Below are 24,402 nucleotides of genomic sequence, written 5' to 3' on the forward strand. Positions count from 1 at the left end.
TACAACTACTTCCTCTGCCAAATGAACCCTTGCCGTCTGCAAAAAGGTGCTGTATGACTTATCTGTATTCTGCTTAATGATAAATGTGGTCATCTGGTCCACGACTGATTATTGTAATGGAGTCAGTGGATTAATTACATTTTATTTACTTCTACCAAAGGTATTTGTGTGTCATGATTTTGGAGTTCATGGGTTAACAACAACATGAAGCATATCATATACACACACACACGCATACACACATACAGACACACACACACGCACACGCACACACATATACACACGTACACATGTGCGCACGCACACATGGCCCGCACACACAAAACCTTCCACCCCTTCCACACACATAAACATATACTCCCACAAACCCAGCATTCACAGATACATATAAGCGTACACAAATCCTGCTCCGTAATGTTTGATGTTCACAGATGTAAAACAGACTGTACATCTTGGCTTCCTCAGGGCTCACTCCCAGAAGAAGAAGAAAGACTTATTCCTTTCCTCCTTAGACAAACCTTCAACAACATGGATTAGTCACTGGCTAAGAAAGTTCCAGACTGAACTAAGTGACCTGCTTCTTGCCACTGGGATATCCTCACAATGAACATTTCTTTTTGGTTTTATTATTTTTCACTGTCGTTACCAGTTTGTTAGAATTATACTCATTCATCTTTCTTTACCTGTTTTTATTTCAGCAGTTTCTGGATGCAGTGAGACAAGACCCATTTCGAAAAATGAACCACTCTTCATTATGCGACTCTCGAATTGCTTGAGAGGTACAACTGGGTTTAGAAGCTGCCAGACAGTGTTAACCGGATAGTGATCCTCGATGAAGAGTGCAGGATGCGTTAAGAAATAAAACTCTTTGTAGCTGAAATGGGAAAAAAATACTGTATTCGTCGTCAGATATTCTGTAGTCGTGTAATGATACAAAGCTCTAAATAAATAACCAGCTTAATGAACACAGCTCACATATACAAACCAAATCACATTCAAAAAAACTGTCCCTGGATGTAGGCAGACACCTGTCTGTTTGAATTTTAAAGTAAGGTTCTTGTTTCTTTGGTACATACTGCCATCTGTTTAATCATATCTTAAAGCTTCTATCCTGTGCATCTCAATCTACATGTCGACAGTCTAGTGACATATTTAACAAATACTTAAAAACCAAAACTCTGAGCCATAAAATTTCAAGTCTCCATATCATCACAAATTACTTGAGTCATCCACTCTCCAAAGGCTTTCAGGGCACCTTCATTTGAAGGGTTTTAGGCTCCAGTTTTAGTACAGAACTTCAATATACTGAAGACTGCTGCTGTCTTGAAACTGTGAAAATGCAAGTCTCACATTTCTGAAAAATAATGTGCTGTCCTCACAGTGTAACAGCAAAGTGTAAAACTTGTCATTACCACAAAGTTCTCTCTCTTTTATTTTTTGCAGAGTTAGACCTTCCAAAATTACTGTATTTCATAAAAGAGGCCATGCTCAGAGATAAAGCAGTTTTGGGTTTAGTATGTATTTGCCTGTCATTGGGCAGCCACGGTGGTGCAGCGGTTAGCATTGTCACCTCACAGCAAGAGGTTCTCCGGTTCAAGCCTCGGCTGGGGTGCCTTCTGTGTGGAGTCTGCATGTCCTCCCTGTGGTTGTGTAGGTTTCCTCTGGGTGCTCTGGTTTCCTCCCACATCCCAAAGACATGCTGTAGGTGGATTGGTCACTCTAAATTGGCCCTAGGTGTGAGTGCATGCGTGTGTGTGCCTTCTGTGGAAGGTTGGGTGCCAGGCTGGCAACACAACACTGTAAAACTCCACTGCCAATCATGAGCGGACAGGTGATCCACTGTGGTGACCCCTAACTGGGAAAAGCAGAAAGAAGATGTATTTGCCTGTCATCACACTTAAACTTTCACACTTCAGAGGACTGCAGATGCGATCCTCAAGACATGCACACACCTCTCAACTCTCAAGATTTTTACAGAATGACCGGATTTTTTTTGCCTCATATTTTTGGTCTGTTCTTCATAAAATTTGAGGTTTTCTGGCAAATCTCTGTAGACTGAAGTCACTAAATATGGACAGACATATGAGTATCAGACTTTACATCCTCCAAAAAATGTGCTAACCCGAAATTTCTAGGTTTGTAAAGCAATATTTAAAATCTGTCTCTAGTTTTTGGCTCCCCTCCCTACATTGATTTAGGCTTTGTCCAGATTTATTGGCGCAACGGAATAGGTATGGACATGCAATTACAATGCTAATGCTTGGTTATCATCCACATCCATTGACCTACACAGCCTTAAGATTCCATTTTTTTCTGAATTTCAAGCTTTAAATATTTCTATGAGCTGTAATATAATTTTCTGTTTCTGCTAGTTTTTTGACCATCCTAAATCAAGCCCTCTAACAATATGCAAAAATTATATTTTTATTCAATAATAATATACATATATTTTTCATTTTTGCCGTTGTTACTTCTTTTGAGGTTCATCTTACAAAGACATCATTTCAGCACAGCATTAAGGCTCATTTAATCAGCATTCCCTAGGCTAGGGCTATTCCTGGCAATATGCATTTGTGCCATGCTGGTCTTACCTAGTTAACAAAGGAGTAACGTAAAATAAAAATGCATCCCTTATATGTCCTCGGACTCTTTCTTAAGTGCATTGTTTTGAATCTTGCTATTACCCTGTACAGCTACCCTCAGAGTGACAGATACACATAGAATATGATAATTTCCATGTTAGTGTGACCTGCAAATAACCACATGCTGTTCTAAATGTGTCCCATTCGGAGCAAACATTTCTTACCAGTACTAGACCTAAGAGGAGCTCTGCTTACTAGCTGTTTCAAGGAGGGTGATGTCCTTCCCACTAAAACATCTGCTGCTGACCAAGTAACAAGGCGTCATTGCTTAATTACAATTATTGTCTCTCATTATTGTGTCAATAACACAACATCCCTGTGAAGAGCAGACAAAAGGTTTACAGAAATTTAGATGTATAACCTCTTCTAAATAACACTACCATATTTTAGTAATCTCCCCTCCAAAAAAATACTTCATCAAATTATCCCAACAAAGTTTCTCCCCAGCTAACAGACTTGATCCTGGTAGTGCGAGAATCTCCTCATCGCTGTGTGAGATCCCTGTAAGATTCACACTCAGCCACTGATCTTTTTGTGACTCCGTCCAAGGGGTGTATTCTTCAAACAGCTGCTTGCAAAATAATTTGAATAAGATGAGCCTTTACAGTTGTGTGTTTTTTTTTTTATCAGTTTTAATAGTACTGAATTGGTTAAAGCGTAGCATTATTAAACTGATTTATTTATTCAGTAGCTTTTGGTTTTGTTGACCAGGAAAGTGCAACTAGATAAACAGCTCATATTCAGTAGAGTACTTGGAAGGAAAACTCCATAAGTGTTACATTTTTAAAATACAAATGTCAATCTACACTTGGCTGGCTAATTTATCGCAGGGGGCTTTCTGCTTAGGTGCCTTAACTTGAACATTTGTACTTAAGACATCTAAATGACTTTGCATTTAGTTACCTAAATGGATGCTTCTAAGCTTGATATGCTTGCTTACAGTGCCCCATAGTGGCCTTTTTTTTGTGAAATGCCTCAGTTAGGGTATATCTGATATTAAGAGAGAAGCTTTCTTACATGCAGTTATTATGTTTCCTTTCCTTCAATGACAAGTCCCTCATCACACACACAGCTGTGGTGTATCCTTGTGCAGCACTTTTAACACTATCTTCCCTAATATATGTCATACCTTATTAGTGGAGGGAGAATACACTTCATTCCCCAGTGGCTTGCTACCTCATGTCTTTTAAATCAAGAATGTGAGCTGATTTTTTTAATGGAGAGCACAGGGACTGGGCTGGCAATTTCCTTCCCTTCTGTCTGTCAACCCAAAGGCATTTAATTGTATTATAAATCAGCTCCTACTGTATTCTGGTAGTGCCTGCTCTGCTCTGTGTAAAGCCAGAGAATTACCTCTTCCGCTATACCTCATAAATAAACTTAAAGATAAACCTCTACTGTGAACTATTACAGTATCACTAATTATACAAGACCAAAAAAAGGTAACTTGATTTCTTCAGTGCAAGTAATTATTAAGACTCTACAATGAATGTTACTTTCACAAACTTTAAGCTGTATTCATTCTCTACCTCTCTGGCATAAATGGGCAAAGCCCGGACTATACCCATAAAATCGGAGATTAGTTAGCAGCCCGAACTCTGGAGGATCTGGGTGATGAAGTACGGGAGTGAACAACTAATGCTTGCTTGCACCTCCTGTGGAGAAGGAGGCAGTCAGGCCTGCTGCAGTGTTGCCAACTACTGGAGAAAGATATGCATAGCATGCAGCAGGTGGGCCAGGTACAGTACAGAGTCGATTATCTGAATTAATTGGACCCTAGGCTAGTTTGGATAATCAACATATAATTGAACTGGATAAAAAAATTTAAACATTTTTTTGATTAACATTAAACAAGAAAAATAAAACAAATATACTGAAGTACAAAATGGTATAGTATATTATTTTAGTACAAGCTCAAAAAACACTCACAAGCGAATAAATATAACATTTACATATTCAGATGTTATGATTTTTCCTACACGGAAACTTTGGAAGGTTGCGTTCGGATAATTGACATTTCAGATAATCGACTCTCTACTGTATCTTGTTTTTGTCTCTGCCAAGACACATTTGTATGACAGCCTTCATGGGACATTTGTAGGAGTGTTCTTACAGAGGAAGACATTTCAACTTCCCACACATGAGAATGCATCATCAGTTACCAAAATTAGTTAGCCTCTGGTCATATCCTTTGCTTTCCATCCCATGCATCCTTTGGGATTTCTTCCAGCATAATAGTGCCAGTTTTACTGAAAGGCCCCTGGAACTGCACACAGTACTCAAACTGTAGCCTGACTTTGTATATTAGAAACATTATCTATTCCTCCAAACACACCAAGCGTAATGGATGCAAGACTATCCTCACAGTATAAGACCAAAACCCACTGTGCTCCATGAGCCAACTTCCTTATTCCCAACAGTATCCCTGTCACCATAACCCCATGTGCCTTTACAGTCAGCTATACAGCAATGCAGTTCCATAACTATGACTTTAGCTATGTCCGCTCTAGTCTTCCTAATAGCTGTATTTCTAGGACCAAGTCAAAGCCTTGCCGATGTCCATGTACAGGACATCACTCATTATTCCCGTGTCAGTTTCACGTGTTAGCTATTTTTGTTTGACAGCTGGCCAAGAAAGTATAATAGCTGTTGCTCTAGAGATTGTTATTCTGTAGGGAACAAACCAATGTCTTCCTTGAGGGTTCTGTTTATGACTTTTCCTGCTACTGCTGTTAGGGTAACAGGCCTATAGTTCCTAATGTTTTTTTTCGGCGCCCCCCACACACACTTCATGGGTACGTACGACTCTTGTCTTCCCAGTTTGACACAGTTGTGTTGTGAGCAGTCATCTGTTAAAAGATCTCTGTCAGGCGATATACTAACATACTGGACAACTTACAGACTGCAAGTAGTCAACAAGGTCTTTGTGCTTTATCCTTCCTGTAGGCAGTCTAATCCCTCCACAGTTTCTCTCTCTTATTCTGCATACACACTGCCATCTCCACTCTCTAGTATGTCCATACTGGCAAATAATGGACCCCATGCTTTCTTTTTTGAAGAGTAAAAGTAAAGCATTTAATTAATACCTTTGCTTTTCATTGTATTTTGTAATTTCTCTCCTTCTCTCTATCTCTATCTCCTCTGTCTCTCCTCTCCATTTAGATAGCCTATTTAGGACTGACTGTTCCTTCTTTCTTCATGTTATATACATAAAGAAACCTTTGTTTCCCCACTTGAGCCCTTTCAGAGGTGTAGTTGCAGCAAGGTAAAGTGGGAAATTGCCCCAGGTGCAAGATACCAATGCAGGATTGACAAGTGCTGATTTTGTGGGAATGTAATGCCTGCATTGAGAAATGGATGCTGATATTGCATTCGTGGTCAGCACACCTGAAGCACAATGATAGTAAGCCATTTGTTACATTTGAAACAAGCAACTCACTACTGTCATACTTCTAAACCTCTTAGAGGAAGAAATCTGGACATAGCCATAAATAAAAGTGGGACAAAGGCCCAAAAATAGGGAGACTTTTAAAATATTGCTTTTACAAACTTTGAAAGTTAATAGAATAACAGGTTTTACATTAGCATGCATTTTCTGAAGGATATGAAGTCTGAAACTCCAATGTATCTCATTATTTTCTAACTTTGTTCTTTAATTATTTACACTAACTTGCCAGAAAACCACAATTATATGAAAAACGGACCAAAAATATGAGGCCAAAATCTGGACATTCTGCCAAAATCTGGACAGTTGAGAGGTATGTTAAATGAAATATTTTGGGAGGAATGGTTATCAACTTTGGGTTAGGGGTGTGCCCTGCACAAGGCACCAGATAATCTAGCTACAACACCCTTTCATTTTACTCCCTCTATTTCCTTTGTGCTTGCCTCCTTATGTGGTGTTGTCCTACGACATTCGATAAGTAGTGTACAATGCTTGTTTTTTCTATGAGATATTTATCACTACAGAAAACAAATACTAAAGTATAACATGAGCCTGGCCAGTAAAGGTAATTCCTATATTCAGCTCAGGACTGCACTGATGCTCATGCTGCTTGGTATTTTACTGTGAAACTCTAGTGTGGACACTAGGCATGTCAAAACTATCTTACTATTTTTCACAACAGAGCAGAATAAATTACGGTTTCATTCCTCACTTGGGTTCATGCTCATGTAACGTCTGTTTCCCCCTGGATAGACATTAACATTATAATCATACGTTTTCTGAATTGCTGGCCTAATTGTTTATGCACTGTGGTTCTTGGGTTTTAGCTATAAACAATATGCCTAGATCACGGATTACATTGAAATCCCCTTATTGCTACTTCCTACCTTTTTGTATGTTAACTCCTTAGGTTGTTCCACATCTACAACATTTCAACGCTAAGTTTGTACTTGGACACTAAAGAATCAGTAACGTATAGCCTGAGAAGCTTCCAGCAGGTCTTCAAAGGGTACATGCAGTTAAATATTAATGTTGTGTTTTTCTTGGTGTTATGTGTATGCAAGGTACGTATTTACGTTTATTATATTTTGCAATTAAATAAAAAGGAACATGTGGATCAATTTTCAGCTGCATTTTAGTTACCATAAACAGAAATAGAGTAATGTTGACAGAATAAAATATACCAACTGCCACAAGAAGAAAATAAAACTTAAATAAAAATAAACTTATTGAATGTGGAAGGGAATAAGCAGGAAATCTGGAAATCAGTGCTTTCATTCCAGAACTTCATCAGAAACTTAATAAAAACAATTTCAAACAGCTTAAATAAAACATTTCTTCCAATGAATTTAAAAGACTTGCATGATGTCACTTCCTACCTGTTCTACTGCAAGACACACCTGATATTCAGGTTGTTATTGAGACCAGGAAGTGTATCCACATTTAGAAAAATCTGTCATTTTAACTCTCACTTCTAGCAGGCAATTAACATCTCCAATAAATGTCTGAATTTGCTCTAATACCATAAATTTAAAGTTAGTAAATTTCAAACAAATAATGTGCTTCGCAAAGACATTTCTATGATCCTTATTTTTGATAGCTTGATAATACTCCCTAATTCAATCTCCCAACCGCCTTTTAGCTTTCCCTATGTAATAAGCACAGCAACCCATGCACATCTCTAGACTACATACATAGAGGAACAATTATTAAAACATTGATTTTAATCAATTTGTTCTGATAAACTATGGACACTTCTTTGCAAACTTTAATATAATCGCATGCATTTTACTGCCCACACTTAAACATCCCCACAGTACTTATACCTGAAGGTTTGAGAAATGTATGATTGTTTTTGCAAAACTGTTTTAACAGTTGCATCCTTTTGAAGCAAAATTGAGGTGTCAGACCTAAAATATTGTACAATTCCTTGTTCCCTTGATTAATACTGCAATTCCTTTATATGATGTTTTGAATACCACTAAGATCCTCTGCTGTTTGGGATATATTTCTTGGAGGTGCAGGCCAAATCAAGGGGGCTAGGACTGACCAAATTTGTAGATGACTGTTCTGTTTCATTTGCTTTTGGATTTGTTCTTACAAGAGGTTCGAGAGGAGTCCTTAAGGGAAGCTAAGAGGCTTGTGTTTTGCTACATGTAAGTTTGCAGATGACTGTAAGCTGCGTGCTGGCATCAATTCCCCGAGTGATGTGGACATCCTCTGAGAAGGTCTCACCCAAACAAATGACTGGTGCCAGAAACATGGTCTCAAACTGAATGCCAAAAAATGCATCATCATCCCTTTTGGGGAGAATGATATTCCCACAAATTATCACACTGATAATAAGGCATTAAGCACGCAATCAGTCGTGAGGGACTTGGGCACCCAGGTTGATAGCAAACTGACTTTTGACCACCATATTGCCACTGTTGCACAGAAAGCTTTCTACATGGCCCACTTTGTTAGTAAGGGTATCTCATCCAGGGGCAAGATAGTCATAACATCCCTGTACTCTTCCCTTATAAGACCCATTATTGAGTACAATGCCCCTTTCGGCATGTACCTCACAAAGCACATGCAGCAGTTGGAGAGACCACAGAGATTTCTCACCTGGAGAATCCAGGGCCTCAAACATCTACCCTACACAGATAGGGCTTTTGTCCCTCTACTCAGTCTCCTACAGATTCCTCAGAGGTGACATCTGTCTGACATACAAATCAATCTCAGACCCTGCCATGATGGGACTGCTGCATATCCACAAGTCAAGCTCCACTCAAGTAACCTGCACGCGCAACCTGAACCTGGTCTGTGACATCAGTAGGACTTGTTGGTGGGACAGATTTGTGTCCCAGAGATTCCCCCTTTTGTGGAATAGACTCCCACTCCATGTAAAGCAGAGTACCTCATTAACCCTTTTTAAGCGCAACCTGGATAACTGGATGGGGAACAGAAAATACACCTCCGGGATTCCACCTGTGTCCCTGCTGGGCAGTGGCATGAGGTGCTGACTTGTTGGAACATGGGATAAATTCTTGGCTAGGCTTGTAAGGGCCTCAGGGCCAGTATCCTAGTAACTTCCTATGATCCTATGATCCAAGGAAATTGGTAACAGGAGCTTTAAAGTGTTATCTACAGAGCTATTGATTTTTTTAGCAACAAAGTCATATTTCAAAATTGGCTGGTACTTATTATGCCTATTTTCAATAACCTCTAATAAAAATAAATCAATGAGCTTACTAGGATAATGCCTTTCCATAAACAAATGTTTAAGAAAATTATCTATGTTTTTTATAACTGTTCCTCTCTGTATGTAGTCTATTTAGGGATGTGCACAGGTTGCTGTTTTTATTACATAGGGAAAACTACAAAGCGTTGGGAGAACGAATTAGGGAGCATTATCACGCTATATAAAATAAGGATCTTAAAAATCCCTTCACAAAGCACAATTTGTGGAATTAGAGCAAGTTCAGATATTTATTGGAGATGTTAATTCTCTGCTAGAAATGAAAGAATTAAAATGGCAGATTTTTCTAAATGTGGATACACTTCCTAGTCTTAATGACTACCTGAATATCAGGTGTGCCTTGAAGTGGAATAGGTAGGAAGTAACAAACCAACCAAGTTCTATGCACGGGGGAGATGCACGGTCCAAACCAAATGCCACAAAACAACCAAGTAGACCAGCAAGAGCAAAAGTGGAGGTAAATGATAATCCTTTATTGAATACAGACCGGTTTCGGCAAATGTTGCCTTCTTCAGTGTAGGACAAAACAACAATGTCCCATTCATCAAACATTAAATAAGAATTTGCAGCCAATAAGCCAACAGAAATCATGAATATTAATGATATGTGGCCATAGCCCAAAAACATTCTTTTGTTTGAAATGTTTAAATCCTAATTAAATAAATACATTGCTGAATCATAAAAAGTACATTACTAAATCATAAAAATATATCACAGTGACCTTCAAAGAACCCTGAATAACGCAAGACCAACCAAAGTGAAAATAAAAACAAAAATACATATTCCATAAATGAGTATATGTTGAAAAAAATACTTGAAAAAATATGAAAAAATAAAATATGCATAGCATGTATAATGCCCCAAATACCAATCCATATATTGTATTTGCATAGTATATATCACAAGCAGCCATCAGACATCCAAGATAGAGAAGATACTGCAGTATGTGATCATAATACTGGACAATAAGAAATACAAATCCTCCATATCATAACTATCCATAATACCTATAATGCCTAAAAGTGTAATTATGTACTGAGCTGTATTATGCTAATCATCCACTCTGCCTAGATTACCTGAAAGACAAACTGAATATGGCACATAAAAAGTCATAATATGTTATAATATATGAGCAGCCCATCAGAAAAGATCAAAGGGCTCACCTGTAGCCAGATGGACCCACCCCCATCTAATATCAATGCAACCTAGAAACGAAAAAACATTAGACAGGAATAAGGACCTTAACATGGAAAAAAGTGTAGGGTAGGCCCATAAAACTAATACGTTCAAAAATGAGAAACCACCTATAAATGATCATTAAGCCCAGGGTAAAACAGACCCCCTAATGTAACTATCCAATACTTCTCTTTGTGATCTAATAGGCCATGCCAGCCTTGTTTATTGCTTCTATCACCAGATATACGATCTATAATCATAAAATTAAATCTGGCCTGTGGATGTTTAAGAGTGTGTTGGTACAAAGCACTGGTCACTTTATGATTTCTGATATCACTGCGGTGTTCATTCATTCGAGATCTGAGCGCCCTAGAAGTTTGACCTACATAGAATGCACCACAATGGCAAGAAGCTAGGTACACTACCCAATCACTACTACAGTTACCAAATGTTTTGATGTTAAATATCTTGCTGGTGTTGCGACTTGTAAATTCCTTTGATTTGGGCATATAAGAACAAGATCCACAATGACCACAGGGAAAAGAGCCAAACAGCTCATCACCTTGTAAAGTGAGTTGTTTATGAATGGTACCTCCACTAGCCATATGTTTGTAATGTGACAAATGTGAACCCAAGGTTTTCCCCCGCTTGTATGAAAACCGACATTGTGGTCCCAAAACTGACCTCAACTGGTCATTGGCCAGTAAAATATTCCAATGTTTATTGATAATATTCCTAACCATATTGATATTTCTTCCATAAGTCGTAACAAACCTTACAGGACTGGAAGATGTATTGTTATTCCTAGTTTTATACTCTAAAAGTTGTTCCCTATTCATACGATTTACCCTGCATCTGGCTAGGTTAATGTCTTGATGGTCATAACCCCTGCTTGCAAACCTCTGATTCAGATCAATACTGGCAGCTTGATATTCCTCATCCCTTGAGCTGAGACGTTTAATGCGTATGAACTGTGACACTGGAATACTTCTAATAGTGTGGCGCGGGTGCATGCTGGAAGCATGAAGCAAGGTATTATATTGTGGGTACTTACGAAACACCTTAGTAGATAAGGTATGATCAAAGTTTCTCGAGACTGTTACGTCCAAAAAATTGATGGAATTTTTGTCATGTGTAACTGAAAATTCCAGTCCCCATATATTACTATTGAGATATTCCACAAATTCGTGCAAGTAACCCAAATCCGCACGCCACACTAACCAGCAGTCATCCAGATAACGTCGCCAGATATCCATCTCCACCTGATAGATGTTATGTAAATTGTCATATATCAAGTACTCCTCAAAATAAGCCATGAAAAGATCGGCATAAATGGGAGCAAATGATGCTCCCATAGCCGTACCTTGCAGTTGCCAATAACACTGGCCTTGAAAGTATAAGACATTTTTGTTGAGTACATGTTCTGACATACAAATCAATAAGGTATTAAACCCTGGTGTGTAGAGATTTGCCCTGTCTAGCCAATATTGAAGGGATTGTACCTGATTGGTACATGTGTACCTTAGATGTAAAAGCACTATATACCAGTATCCCACATTGGGCAGGTCTACAATCCCTTCAATATTGGCTAGACAGGGCAAATCTCTACACACCAGGGTTTAATACCTTATTGATTTGTATGTCAGAACATGTACTCAACAAAAATGTCTTATACTTTCAAGGCCAGTGTTATTGGCAACTGCAAGGTACAGCTATGGGAGCATCATTTGCTCCCATTTATGCCGATCTTTTCATGGCTTATTTTGAGGAGTACTTGATATATGACAATTTACATAACATCTATCAGGTGGAGATGGATATCTGGCGACGTTATCTGGACGACTGCTGGTTAGTGTGGCGTGCGGATTTGGGTTACTTGCACGAATTTGTGGAATATCTCAATAGTAATATATGGGGACTGGAATTTTCAGTTACACATGACAAAAATTCCATCAGTTTTTTGGACATAACAGTCTCGAGAAACGTTGATCATACCTTATCTACTAAGGTGTTTCGTAAGTACCCACAATATAATACCTTGCTTCATGCTTCCAGCATGCACCCGCGCCACACTATTAGAAGTATTCCAGTGTCACAGTTCATACGCATTAAACGTCTCAACTCAAGGGATGAGGAATATCAAGCTGCCAGTATTGATCTGAGTCAGAGGTTTGCAAGCAGGGGTTATGACCATCAAGACATTAACCTAGCCAGATGCAGGGTAAATCGTATGAATAGGGAACAACTTTTAGAGTATAAAACTAGGAATAACAATACATCTTCCAGTCCTGTAAGGTTTGTTACGACTTATGGAAGAAATATCAATATGGTTAGGAATATTATCAATAAACATTGGAATATTTTACTGGCCAATGACCAGTTGAGGTCAGTTTTGGGACCACAATGTCGGTTTTCATACAAGCGGGGGAAAACCTTGGGTTCACATTTGTCACATTACAAACATATGGCTAGTGGAGGTACCATTCATAAACAACTCACTTTACAAGGTGATGAGCTGTTTGGCTCTTTTCCCTGTGGTCATTGTGGATCTTGTTCTTATATGCCCAAATCAAAGGAATTTACAAGTCGCAACACCAGCAGGATATTTAACATCAAAACATTTGGTAACTGTAGTAGTGATTGGGTAGTGTACCTAGCTTCTTGCCATTGTGGTGCATTCTATGTAGGTCAAACTTCTAGGGCACTCAGATCTCGAATGAATGAACACCGCAGTGATATCAGAAATCATAAAGTGACCAGTGCTTTGTACCAACACACTCTTAAACATCCACAGGCCAGATTTAATTTTATGATTATAGATCGTATATCTGGTGATAGAAGCAATAAACAAGGCTGGCATGGCCTATTAGATCACAAAGAGAAGTATTGGATAGTTACATTAGGGGGTCTGTTTTACCCTGGGCTTAATGATCATTTATAGGTGGTTTCTCATTTTTGAACGCATTAGTTTTATGGGCCTACCCTACACTTTTTTCCATGTTAAGGTCCTTATTCCTGTCTAATGTTTTTTCGTTTCTAGGTTGCATTGATATTAGATGGGGGTGGGTCCATCTGGCTACAGGTGAGCCCTTTGATCTTTTCTGATGGGCTGCTCATATATTATAACATATTATGACTTTTTATGTGCCATATTCAGTTTGTCTTTCAGGTAATCTAGGCAGAGTGGATGATTAGCTTAATACAGCTCAGTACATAATTACACATTTAGGCATTATCGGTATTATGGATATTTATGATATGGAGGATTTGTATTTCTTATTGTCCAGTATTATGATCACATACTGCAGTATCTTCTCTATCTTGGATGTCTGATGGCTGCTTGTGATATATACTATGCAAATACAATATATGGATTGGTATTTGGGGCATTATACATGCTATGCATATTTTATTTTTTCATATTTTTTCAAGTATTTTTTTCAACATATACTCATTTATGGAATATATGCGTATTTTTGTTTTTTATTTTTCACTTTGGTTGGTCTTGCGTTATTCAGGGTTCTTTGAAGGTCACTGTGATATATTTTTATGATTTAGTAATGTACTTTTTATGATTCAGCAATGTATTTATTTAATTAGGATTTAAACATTTCAAACAAAAGAATGTTTTTGGGCTATGGCCACATATCATTAATATTCATGATTTCTGTTGGCTTATTGGCTGCAAATTCTTATTTAATGTTTGATGGATGGGACATTGTTGTTTTGTCCTACACTGATGAAGGCAACATTTGCCGAAACCGGTCTGTATTCAATAAAGGATTATCATTTACCTCCACTTTTGCTCTTGCTGGTCTACTTGGTTGTTTTATAGGTAGGAAGTGACATCATGCAGGTATTTTAAATTCATTGGAAGAAATATTTTATTTAAACTGCTTAAAATTATGTTTATTAAGTTTCTGATGAAGTTCTGGAATAAACTTGAGAACAAAAGTGCCCAATTCTCTGATTTTCAGCTTATTCTCTTCCACATTCAAGAAGATTGAATGAAAACCAAAACAACACCTTAAATAACAAGCTGTTTAGACGGCTCCCACCATCTAAATGATGCTCTAATAATGCAGCGAGTAAACCCGACTCAAACCTGATAAAAGTTTTTAATAACAAAGCTTTCACAATATAGTAAAATCAAAACGTAAAACTTGACACGTTAAGCGCTTTCATCTGTTAATACAGACTTCATCAGAACAGTGATTATAAAGCACTTTTAAGTAAAAGAGAGAGTATGTGGCAGATTTTAACAAATGCCACTAGAGAACCCGGGATCAATGATCATATTACTATTAAACCTTTTTTGCAGTTGTTATAAATAATTTTTATTTATGAGTATAAAGAAAAGAAGCTGTTGGATTATTTTATGTTATTCAGAATTATTTATTTATTTATTTATTTTCAATAGATTTTATTAATATTATGTGTATAAGAGATAGAGTGTTATTAATTGAATTATATTTTAGGATATATTAGTATGGGCACATTGTATTTATACATTGTAACAACACAATGAAATATTGATGCATTGGCACTTTAAATGTAAGTAATTGAATTTTTGGCGTTGAAAAGGTTTTAAAGGGAAGTGCATTATATGCAAAACTTGTTCTGATGAAGTCTGTATTAACAGATGAGAGTGCTTAACGTGTTAAGTTTTACATTTTGGTTTTACTATATTGTGAAAGCTTTGTTATTAAAAACTTTTATCAGGGTCGAGTCGGGTTCACTTGCTACATTATTAGAGCATCATTTAGACGGTGGGAGCCTTCTAAACATTCAAGAAGATTGTTTTTATTTAATTAATATTGACAAGAACTGTATTACTCAGACATAGAAACAGAACATAACTTTTTCATAATGTACTTATATGCAAACAGTAATCTAAAGTATTATGAGATAAAACAACTCATGCTCTAAATGATGCACCCACAGAGCAGAATTAAAAACATGGCACCAAAGCTTCATCATTCAGCTTTTGGGTGGTATAAATTCTTAAGATGACTAGAGAAAGCAGATTGTTTACCTGTGTTGTAAACTTTGCAAACAGTTTATTTATTTATTTATTTATTTATTTATTTATTGAACATTTATTTACCGTGTAAAAAAGCTGGTCCAAGGGGCCATTTTCAGTCATGACCCAGTTCAAGCAGATGAAGACAAAGATATACACAAATAAAACATATACAATTTATTTATTTGTCATTTGTTTAGCTGGAAAGTATGACTGAGTCATGACGTACCCATTTTCAGCAGAGGCCCAGGGAGAAAAGCTCCAAATACATATGGTTAACAGAATGAAAAACTAGACAGACATAATAAAGTCATAACATTCAAGCACAAAATTTAAACAACTACACAGTTTGTCAGAATAAAAATTAACAGTCATAATAAAGTCAGTTTTCAAGTATAAATTATATGGAAAGCATGATATAGGAAGATGTAGCATTATTTACAAAATAGATGAGTATTATAACGATTATTAATATTCTAGTGGTTATGAAGTATGGTAATATATTGATGGAGGCATAGGATAGTATGAATAGAGAAGGGTAGGGTATGATAGAGGATACAGTAGGAATAGATTTGGTAAAGGTATGAGTGCAACCTCAGGGGAGTACGTATAGAGGAAGGGAGGGTACGGTAAGTTAGTAGTGGGGACGGACTGAGTACAGGTAGACAAAGGTATAAGAGTACCTCAGCCTGGCCTCATACAGGAACATATCCAAGCTTCACTGAAGTATTATTTTATGGAGGTTTTGAAGGAGTGCAGGTTAGTAGCAGTTTTGATAGTTAAATGAAGAGAGCTCCATAGTTATGCCACAGAGTAGGAGTAAAGGCTTAGGCCTGGGGTTTTATTAGGTTGATAAGTTGTGAGGAGATGTTTGTATTCAGATCTGGGATGTTTATTTGGGATATAAAAGTTGATTAATGGGCTAAGAGCAGGACAAGCAGTGGGTCGTGGATGCTTTTGTGTACTGTAGTAAGCTGTACGCAATAGAGGTGGTGGGGGAGTTTAAGCCATCTTAAAGAATGTAGGGCTTTACAGTGATGAGTTAGAGGGGTTGCGTTTATGGCAAATTTGGCAATTTTCTTATAGCAGCTATCTAGTTTTTTTTTTTCTTACGGAGGTCTGTAAGTTAGTTAGAATTGGGGCCCCATATAACAGTAAGACAAGAGGTAGTTTTTGGCCAGGGGAATTTTGGCAGGTGCTGTGAGGGAGCTTTTATTCCTGTATAGCATGCCTAGTTTTTTTATACCGTTTTGTATGTGTAGGTCAAACTTGTGATTATCATCAGTTATGACTTCTAGTAGCTTGGTATGCTGTACCAATTTAATTGTTTGAGCTATGGCATTTGTGGGTGAAGAGAAGGAGCTTTGAGCTTTGTTTTTTTTTTCGGGGTGGTTCAGTAGGAGTTAAGCATTAGAGGCCCATGTTTCTATGGAAGAAAACACTTGCTGTGTTATGTGTTATAGGTGAGTTAATGTGTCTGATACACAGATGATAGTGTAGTCATCTGCATATTGGTTTGGAGTGCCTTTACAAGAGGATGTATGTAAGTTATTGATGAAGACATTAAATAGTCATGGGATGGATCCTTGAAGGACACCTGTGGCAGTGATGTGATATGGGGAAATAAATCCCTGCCAATTTACTGCTTATTGCCTGTCAGCTAGAAAACTATTGAAGGGAGGAGGAGGAGGATAGACCAGTGCTGGAAAGTTCTTTAAGGCATTTGAGGTGAGATACCATGTCAGATGCTTCTGACAAATCTAGAAATACTGCAGATATTAGTTTGCCAGTGTCACAGGCTTTGTTGACATGTTGAGTGTGGGAAAGTAGGTTGTTGTGTGTAAGATGGTGGAAAAGTTGTAGATGCACACATTTTTCTAGAAACTTAGAGGGGGGGGGCAAGATTGCAATAGGATAAAAGTTTGTGATATCAGTGGAGTTGCCTCCTTTATTTAAAGGGATAATGTGCAATCTTTTCCATAAGTTAGGAACATGTGATTCAGCTACGGATCTATTAAGACGCTAACAGGAGAATGCTATTACCTCTGTGGCAAGCTTTAGGTATTCTGGAGGGAGGCCATCTGCTGAAGCTCAGCAAGGTTTCAGTTTTTGTAGTAGATTTTTTATTTGAGATAAAGGGACGCGTTGAAAAGTAAGCTGGGGATGGTTTGGTTTTTGGTTATGAATGAGGGGCTGGTTGTGTGTGTGTAATATGTGGGGTGTGTAGAGGTTAGCATTCAGAATATTAGTAGAAGTACTGAGTTGGGACAGATGAGTTGGGTTTACTTTTAGGTTGGATATGGACTCTACAAAGTACATGTAGAATCTTATTAGAAATCAGGCTTACATAAATGAGAGTCAAAAGTATTATTACATCTCTCTCTCTCTCTCTCTGTATGTATATATATATATATATATATATATATATATATATATATATATATATATATATATATACACACACACATATATGTGGTCGACAGCTGAAATTCCTGAAAGTAGTTAACAGCTGCTTGATTGCCCACAGTTGGTCAACATATGCAGAAGGTTGACAGTTGTGCCAGATCAACAATCCTCAGGTAGGGGAATATTTCCGTTCCCAAAGGACTGTACAGTTTTGGAGTTAGTATATATAATTAGCAGTGTGTGTGTGGGGTAGAGGATGCTTTGCCCCCTGCAAAAAACATGTTATTTTCTTTTTTGTTTATTTGTTTTGTTTTTTTTTTTTTTTTTTGCATGTGGTGAGGATTTTCTACACATGTGCAGCTGACTGTTAACGTTTGTGTCGACCTTTTGTGATCACCATTGCTGCTGTCAAAATTTTGCTGTGTCGACCAAGGTAAGTAATTCTATATATATATATATATATATATATATATATATATATGTATATATATATATATATATATATATATATATATATATATATATATATATATATATACATACACAGAGAGAGAGAGAGATATACATATAGATAGATATAAATTAATACATGCATAAATATACAAGAAAAAAATATTTACAGAAATACAAATAAAGTAGATTATTTAATGAAAGTCTGAAAATGTACAGAAAAAGTGAAACATGTTTGATATAACTGGAAAAATCAAGAAAAATTACTTTTTAACATTTTCAGTGAACATAGATACTATTAGGTTCATAGGTAAATACTTGACTAACTGCCCTTGCTAGCCATTTTAAGCCTAGCCAGTTTTCCTTTCATAGTTGAGAACTGAATAATGTACCTCTTCATTGTGAAGTAAGCACCTTAACCACTGCAGCAACCACTAGCACCCCCTAGACATTGGGCTTGTCTGGGATATAAACCCAGAGCATCTCCTAAGTGAAAATTATACCCCTACACCAACAAGCCACTAAATATAGGCATCAGTCTCATTACCTCCCATATGCTAAGTGAATGCTCTAACATTTGAGATAATTGCCCTTCCTAAACAGCTGTCAGAAATGGGATTTGAACCGACACCTCCATCTGGAGATCAGAAAACATTAGTTATGGAAGGTGTATAATCCTTGAGTCTAGCACCTTAGACCACTTGGCATTAGAAACAAAAAGAGTTGTGTAGCAAAATAAGCTGTTTCTCTGAAGCAATTACATTTATTTTCATTAGCGGGGTATGAATGGAGAGATTGTTTAAAAATTTTGAGATGATTAGCTTGTTTGATAGAGCTGTGCAGGGACTTCTAGCAGTTAAGGACAATTCTTGGGAAAGATCTTATTAGGTAGCAAGTGTAAAGGCAGGTCTTTGAAATAAAATTGTATCAGATTTGCAGATTGAGTAGGTAGAGCATTTGATAGTTGATTCATTAAGGGGGACAGTATCTATCATGTGTTAGCTTAAAATTAAGTGTGTTTAGGAAAAGAGAAGCTCTATCTAGCTACAGAAGGAAGTCATTTACATTTGCCTACTGTGGTACAACAGAGTTCACTATGCCTTAAGTTACGAGCCTGAGGGATCAGTAATAAGGACATTTTGTGTAGTATGGAGCTTACAGTGAGTGCCATGTAGCATTCCTGATGGGTCCCTATTAATTATTCAAACGTTTGAAAGTTCAAATGTCATATGTTCGACACCATATGATCAAACTTTAAAAAGTTCGAAGGTGAAAAGCAACGGCTCTATACAGTGCAGAATGGGAAAATTTTCTTTTCTGCACTGAAGTGTGATCTCGGAGTTGGTATATTTCAGTAGGGGGGCGCAGACTCCCACGTGGGGGTGTGCAGGCGGGCTTGCCCCCCTGCTCAGATCATTGAGGTAAGTTTCCTTTTAAATTTTTTATTATATTTTTGATGTTTCAAACTTCACTCATATGTTGACGAACATATGAGGTTCGACGTTTTGAAACTTCGAATATATAATATAGACCCTTCCTGAGCTTTTCTGAGTATCCGTACTAATTGTTTTTTGCTTTGAATCTAATTCCAAATTGCAGACAAGTCATTCTGAAGTTCAAGTTCTAGAGAGAGAATATTTTAATTGTCTGCAGTTAGTACAATGCTATCAGCATATGGGATAGAGTTGGTATGTTAGCAGTCCCAGAGTACATTATTAATGAAAAGAGATGACAGAAGAGGGCCCAGTACTGATAACTTTTGCCCTGAGAGAAAAGGTGTTAGTAGTACAGGGTAAAGTGTGGTGCAGGGCTCTTAGGGCGACTGTGTTGTGATCTGCTGATATTCACATGCTTGAACTGGACTCAATTAACAAGAGCTGCTACAAAGGCTTGCAGTCATTGATATTTAGCGTATCATAGACTATGTTGCAAAACAGGAGGACCTCTCTTTGGGTGATGGGAAGCTAACCAAGCTCCTTGGTAGTGAATAGTTATTTTGTTTCTTATGTGTCCCTACAATTCCAGAAACTACTGTGTAGTTTTTATAAGTTCTGAGCACAGAGTGAAGATATAACCAGAAAAGCACACAATGATATTCAAGAGTAGCCGTCTGTACTGGTGTATGATGCTAAAGCTCTGACTGCAATAGGTGACTCAGGTTCATATACTGTCTCATGTGTTTGGTGAAGTGAGCACAAGGAGGAAGGTTGAGCCTACCTGGAGGGTGGGGGGGTTGCAGCTGGTTAGCTTAGACTAGATGACCAAGCTTTACGTCAGTTGTTTCCCCTAACCACAAGGATGGACAGCATGAACAGTAGTTTTCATGCACAGATCTTGTAAGTAACAGGTATTGAAAGTCACAGCCATGCAGGCAAATTGCAGTCTCTATTCATTTGTGTTTGACTGGCCTGCTACATAATGGCAGACTCTTATCTCAGAAGGGGAGAAATTACTTGATTATGGTCTCATGGTTCTTACTCTATCCTGGGAATAAATAGACCTCTGCCCTGTATGAGGAATGAATGAGCCTCAGGGATCTTATTTTATCCAGGGGATGAATAGACCTGGCTTTGGCCCAGTATGTTGAATGAATAAGCCTGGCATTTGCCCTGTATGAAAAATAAATGAACCTCAGGGCTCTTACTTTGTCTACGGAATAATTAATATGCCTGTTTTTTTGCCCAGTATGAGGAATGAATGAGCCTCAGGGCTATTACTTTGTTTAGGGAGTGAATAGGCCTGGCTTTGCCCTGTACAAAGAATGAATAACCCTCAGGGCTCTTACCTTGTCCAGGGAGTGAATATGCCTGGCTTTTGCCCTGTATGAGGAATGAATGAGCCTCAGGGCTCTTACTTTGTTCTAGGAATGAATAGGCCCAGTTTTTCTCCTGCATGAGGAATGAGTGAGCCTCGGGGCTCTTACTTTGTCTGGGTAATGAATAGGCCTGGCTTTTGCCCATTATGAGGAATGAATGAGCCTCTGCACTCTTACTTTATCCGGAGAAACAATAAGCCTGGCTTTTGCCCAGTATGTGGAATGAATGAGCCTCAGGCTCTTAATATGTCTTAGGAATAAGTAGGTCTAGCTATTGCCCAGTCTGAGGAATGAATGAGTCTCAGGGCTCTTACTTTATCTTCAGAGTGAATAAGCCTGGTTTTGTCCAGCATGTGGAATGAATGTGCCTCAGGGCTCTTAATATGTTTTGGGAATGAATAAGCCTGGATTTTGTCCAGTATGTTGAATGAATGAGACTCAGGTCTTTTACTTTGTCTGGTGAATAAAAAGGACTGGCTATTGCCATGTATGAGGAATGAATAAGCCTTAGGGCTCTTACTTTGTTTGGGGAATGAATAGGCCTGGCTTTTGCCCTGTATGAAGAATAAATGAGCCTCTGGGCTCTTACTTTGTCTGGGGAATGAATTTGTCTGGCTTTTGCCCAGTATGAGGAATGAATGAGCCTCAAAGCTCTTAATTTGTGTTGGGAGTGAACAGGCCTGGCATTTGCATGTATGTGGAATGAACAGCCTTAGGACTCTTATCTTATCCAGGGAATGAATAGGCCTGGCATTTGTCCAGTATGATGAACAAATGAGACTCAGGTATTTTACTTTGTCTGGTGAATAAAAAGGCCTGGCTATTTCCATGTGTGAGGAATGAATGAGCCTCAGGGCTCTTACTGTGTTTGGGGAATGAATAAGCATGGCTTTTACCCAGTATGAGGAAGGAATGAACCTCAGGGCTCTTACTTTGTCCTGGGAATGAATATGCCTGCCTTTTACCACATGTGAGTAATGATTAGGCCTGATATTTGTCTCATATGAAGAATGAATAGGCCTGGCTTTTGCTTTGTATGATGAATAAATAAGGCTTGGAAGCCATGTGAATGTAATGGCAAAAACGCATTGCCGAAGATGTTTTTACTAACGTTGGGTGACGTTTTATCGCTTTTAGTGGCTCATTTTTTTATTTTCTAATTTTCTGATTTTTTTAAGCCTGCTTACTCAAAAGATTAACTTTGTGCCAACACAGCTGCAACTTCATTTCCCTGTTTAAGAATAAGAGTATAAAACATATGTGCTGTATAAAACTATTGTCTCAGATATTTGCACACTTGTACATTTACTAGTGAGCTTTTGTGCAAATATTCCTGCTCATGCACAGGAGGCTCTACGTGTCAGACATCATTCATTATTTCATTTTGGTGATCAAATACTAAGAACCAAATAAATGCAAAATGATAACAAGAGGCAATACAAGCAAAATCAAAAAGGAACATGGTTAAAAATAAATGAAAACAAACTTAGGCAACAGAATTTTCAGTTTCATAGTTGAGTTATGGAAAAAATCTCCAAAGTAAATGAAGTTTAAGTCATCTGCAGAGAAATCTATAACCCCCTTATGTCCACACTGGGGTAGGTAGGTGACTCCACAGGAATTTCCTTAAAAAAGTAAATGAATGCCTACTACAAGTCTGTAGACAAATCTAGGGAATGACCAACAGATCCTTACATATCATCTGAGCTACCTGGCAAGGATATAAGAGCAAACAAAATGATCCCCTGCACGTAAGGAACTGCACGGCTCTCCGTAGATAGCTACAAGAAACAAAAATGAGCCAGCAGCAAGTAGACTGATTAAGAAAAAGAGTAGTTTAATAAAGACTACCCAAACAGCATAGTGGCATCCAAAAACACAAACCGGTTTCGGCAGTGGTTAAAAACCTAGCCTTCTTCAGTGCCCTGTATGAGGAATGAATGAGCCTCAGGGATCTTATTTTATCCAGGGGATGAATAGACCTGGCTTTGGCCCAGTATGTTGAATGAATAAGCCTGGCATTTGCCCTGTATGAAAAATAAATGAACCTCAGGGCTCTTACTTTGTCTACGGAATAATTAATATGCCTGTTTTTTTGCCCAGTATGAGGAATGAATGAGCCTCAGGGCTATTACTTTGTTTAGGGAGTGAATAGGCCTGGCTTTGCCCTGTACAAAGAATGAATAACCCTCAGGGCTCTTACCTTGTCCAGGGAGTGAATATGCCTGGCTTTTGCCCTGTATGAGGAATGAATGAGCCTCAGGGCTCTTACTTTGTTCTAGGAATGAATAGGCCCAGTTTTTCTCCTGCATGAGGAATGAGTGAGCCTCGGGGCTCTTACTTTGTCTGGGTAATGAATAGGCCTGGCTTTTGCCCATTATGAGGAATGAATGAGCCTCTGCACTCTTACTTTATCCGGAGAAACAATAAGCCTGGCTTTTGCCCAGTATGTGGAATGAATGAGCCTCAGGGCTCTTAATATGTCTTAGGAATAAGTAGGTCTAGCTATTGCCCAGTCTGAGGAATGAATGAGTCTCAGGGCTCTTACTTTATCTTCAGAGTGAATAAGCCTGGTTTTGTCCAGCATGTGGAATGAATGTGCCTCAGGGCTCTTAATATGTTTTGGGAATGAATAAGCCTGGATTTTGTCCAGTATGTTGAATGAATGAGACTCAGGTCTTTTACTTTGTCTGGTGAATAAAAAGGACTGGCTATTGCCATGTATGAGGAATGAATAAGCCTTAGGGCTCTTACTTTGTTTGGGGAATGAATAGGCCTGGCTTTTGCCCTGTATGAAGAATAAATGAGCCTCTGTGCTCTTACTTTGTCTGGGGAATGAATTTGTCTGGCTTTTGCCCAGTATGAGGAATGAATGAGCCTCAAAGCTCTTAATTTGTGTTGGGAGTGAACAGGCCTGGCATTTGCATGTATGTGGAATGAACAGCCTTAGGACTCTTATCTTATCCAGGGAATGAATAGGCCTGGCATTTGTCCAGTATGATGAACAAATGAGACTCAGGTATTTTACTTTGTCTGGTGAATAAAAAGGCCTGGCTATTTCCATGTGTGAGGAATGAATGAGCCTCAGGGCTCTTACTGTGTTTGGGGAATGAATAAGCATGGCTTTTACCCAGTATGAGGAAGGAATGAACCTCAGGGCTCTTACTTTGTCCTGGGAATGAATATGCCTGCCTTTTACCA

At 38.1% G+C, this 24,402-nt stretch overlaps 1 protein-coding gene across 1 annotated transcript in view; it reads right to left on the minus strand.

The window, feature by feature from the left end:
* Positions 1-24,402, minus strand: part of KY (kyphoscoliosis peptidase) — a 538,508-nt gene that overhangs the window by 33,303 nt on the left and 480,803 nt on the right. Inside the window, exon 11 of the mRNA XM_044073511.1 lies at positions 684-874. Coding sequence (XP_043929446.1) covers positions 684-874 — 191 coding nt within the window. The remainder of the gene's footprint in view (positions 1-683; positions 875-24,402) is intronic.

The sequence above is a fragment of the Protopterus annectens genome, chromosome 6.part0, assembly GCF_019279795.1.
Source record: "Protopterus annectens isolate FY-2018-M chromosome 6.part0, PAN1.0, whole genome shotgun sequence".
Classification (NCBI taxonomy): domain Eukaryota; kingdom Metazoa; phylum Chordata; order Ceratodontiformes; family Protopteridae; genus Protopterus; species Protopterus annectens.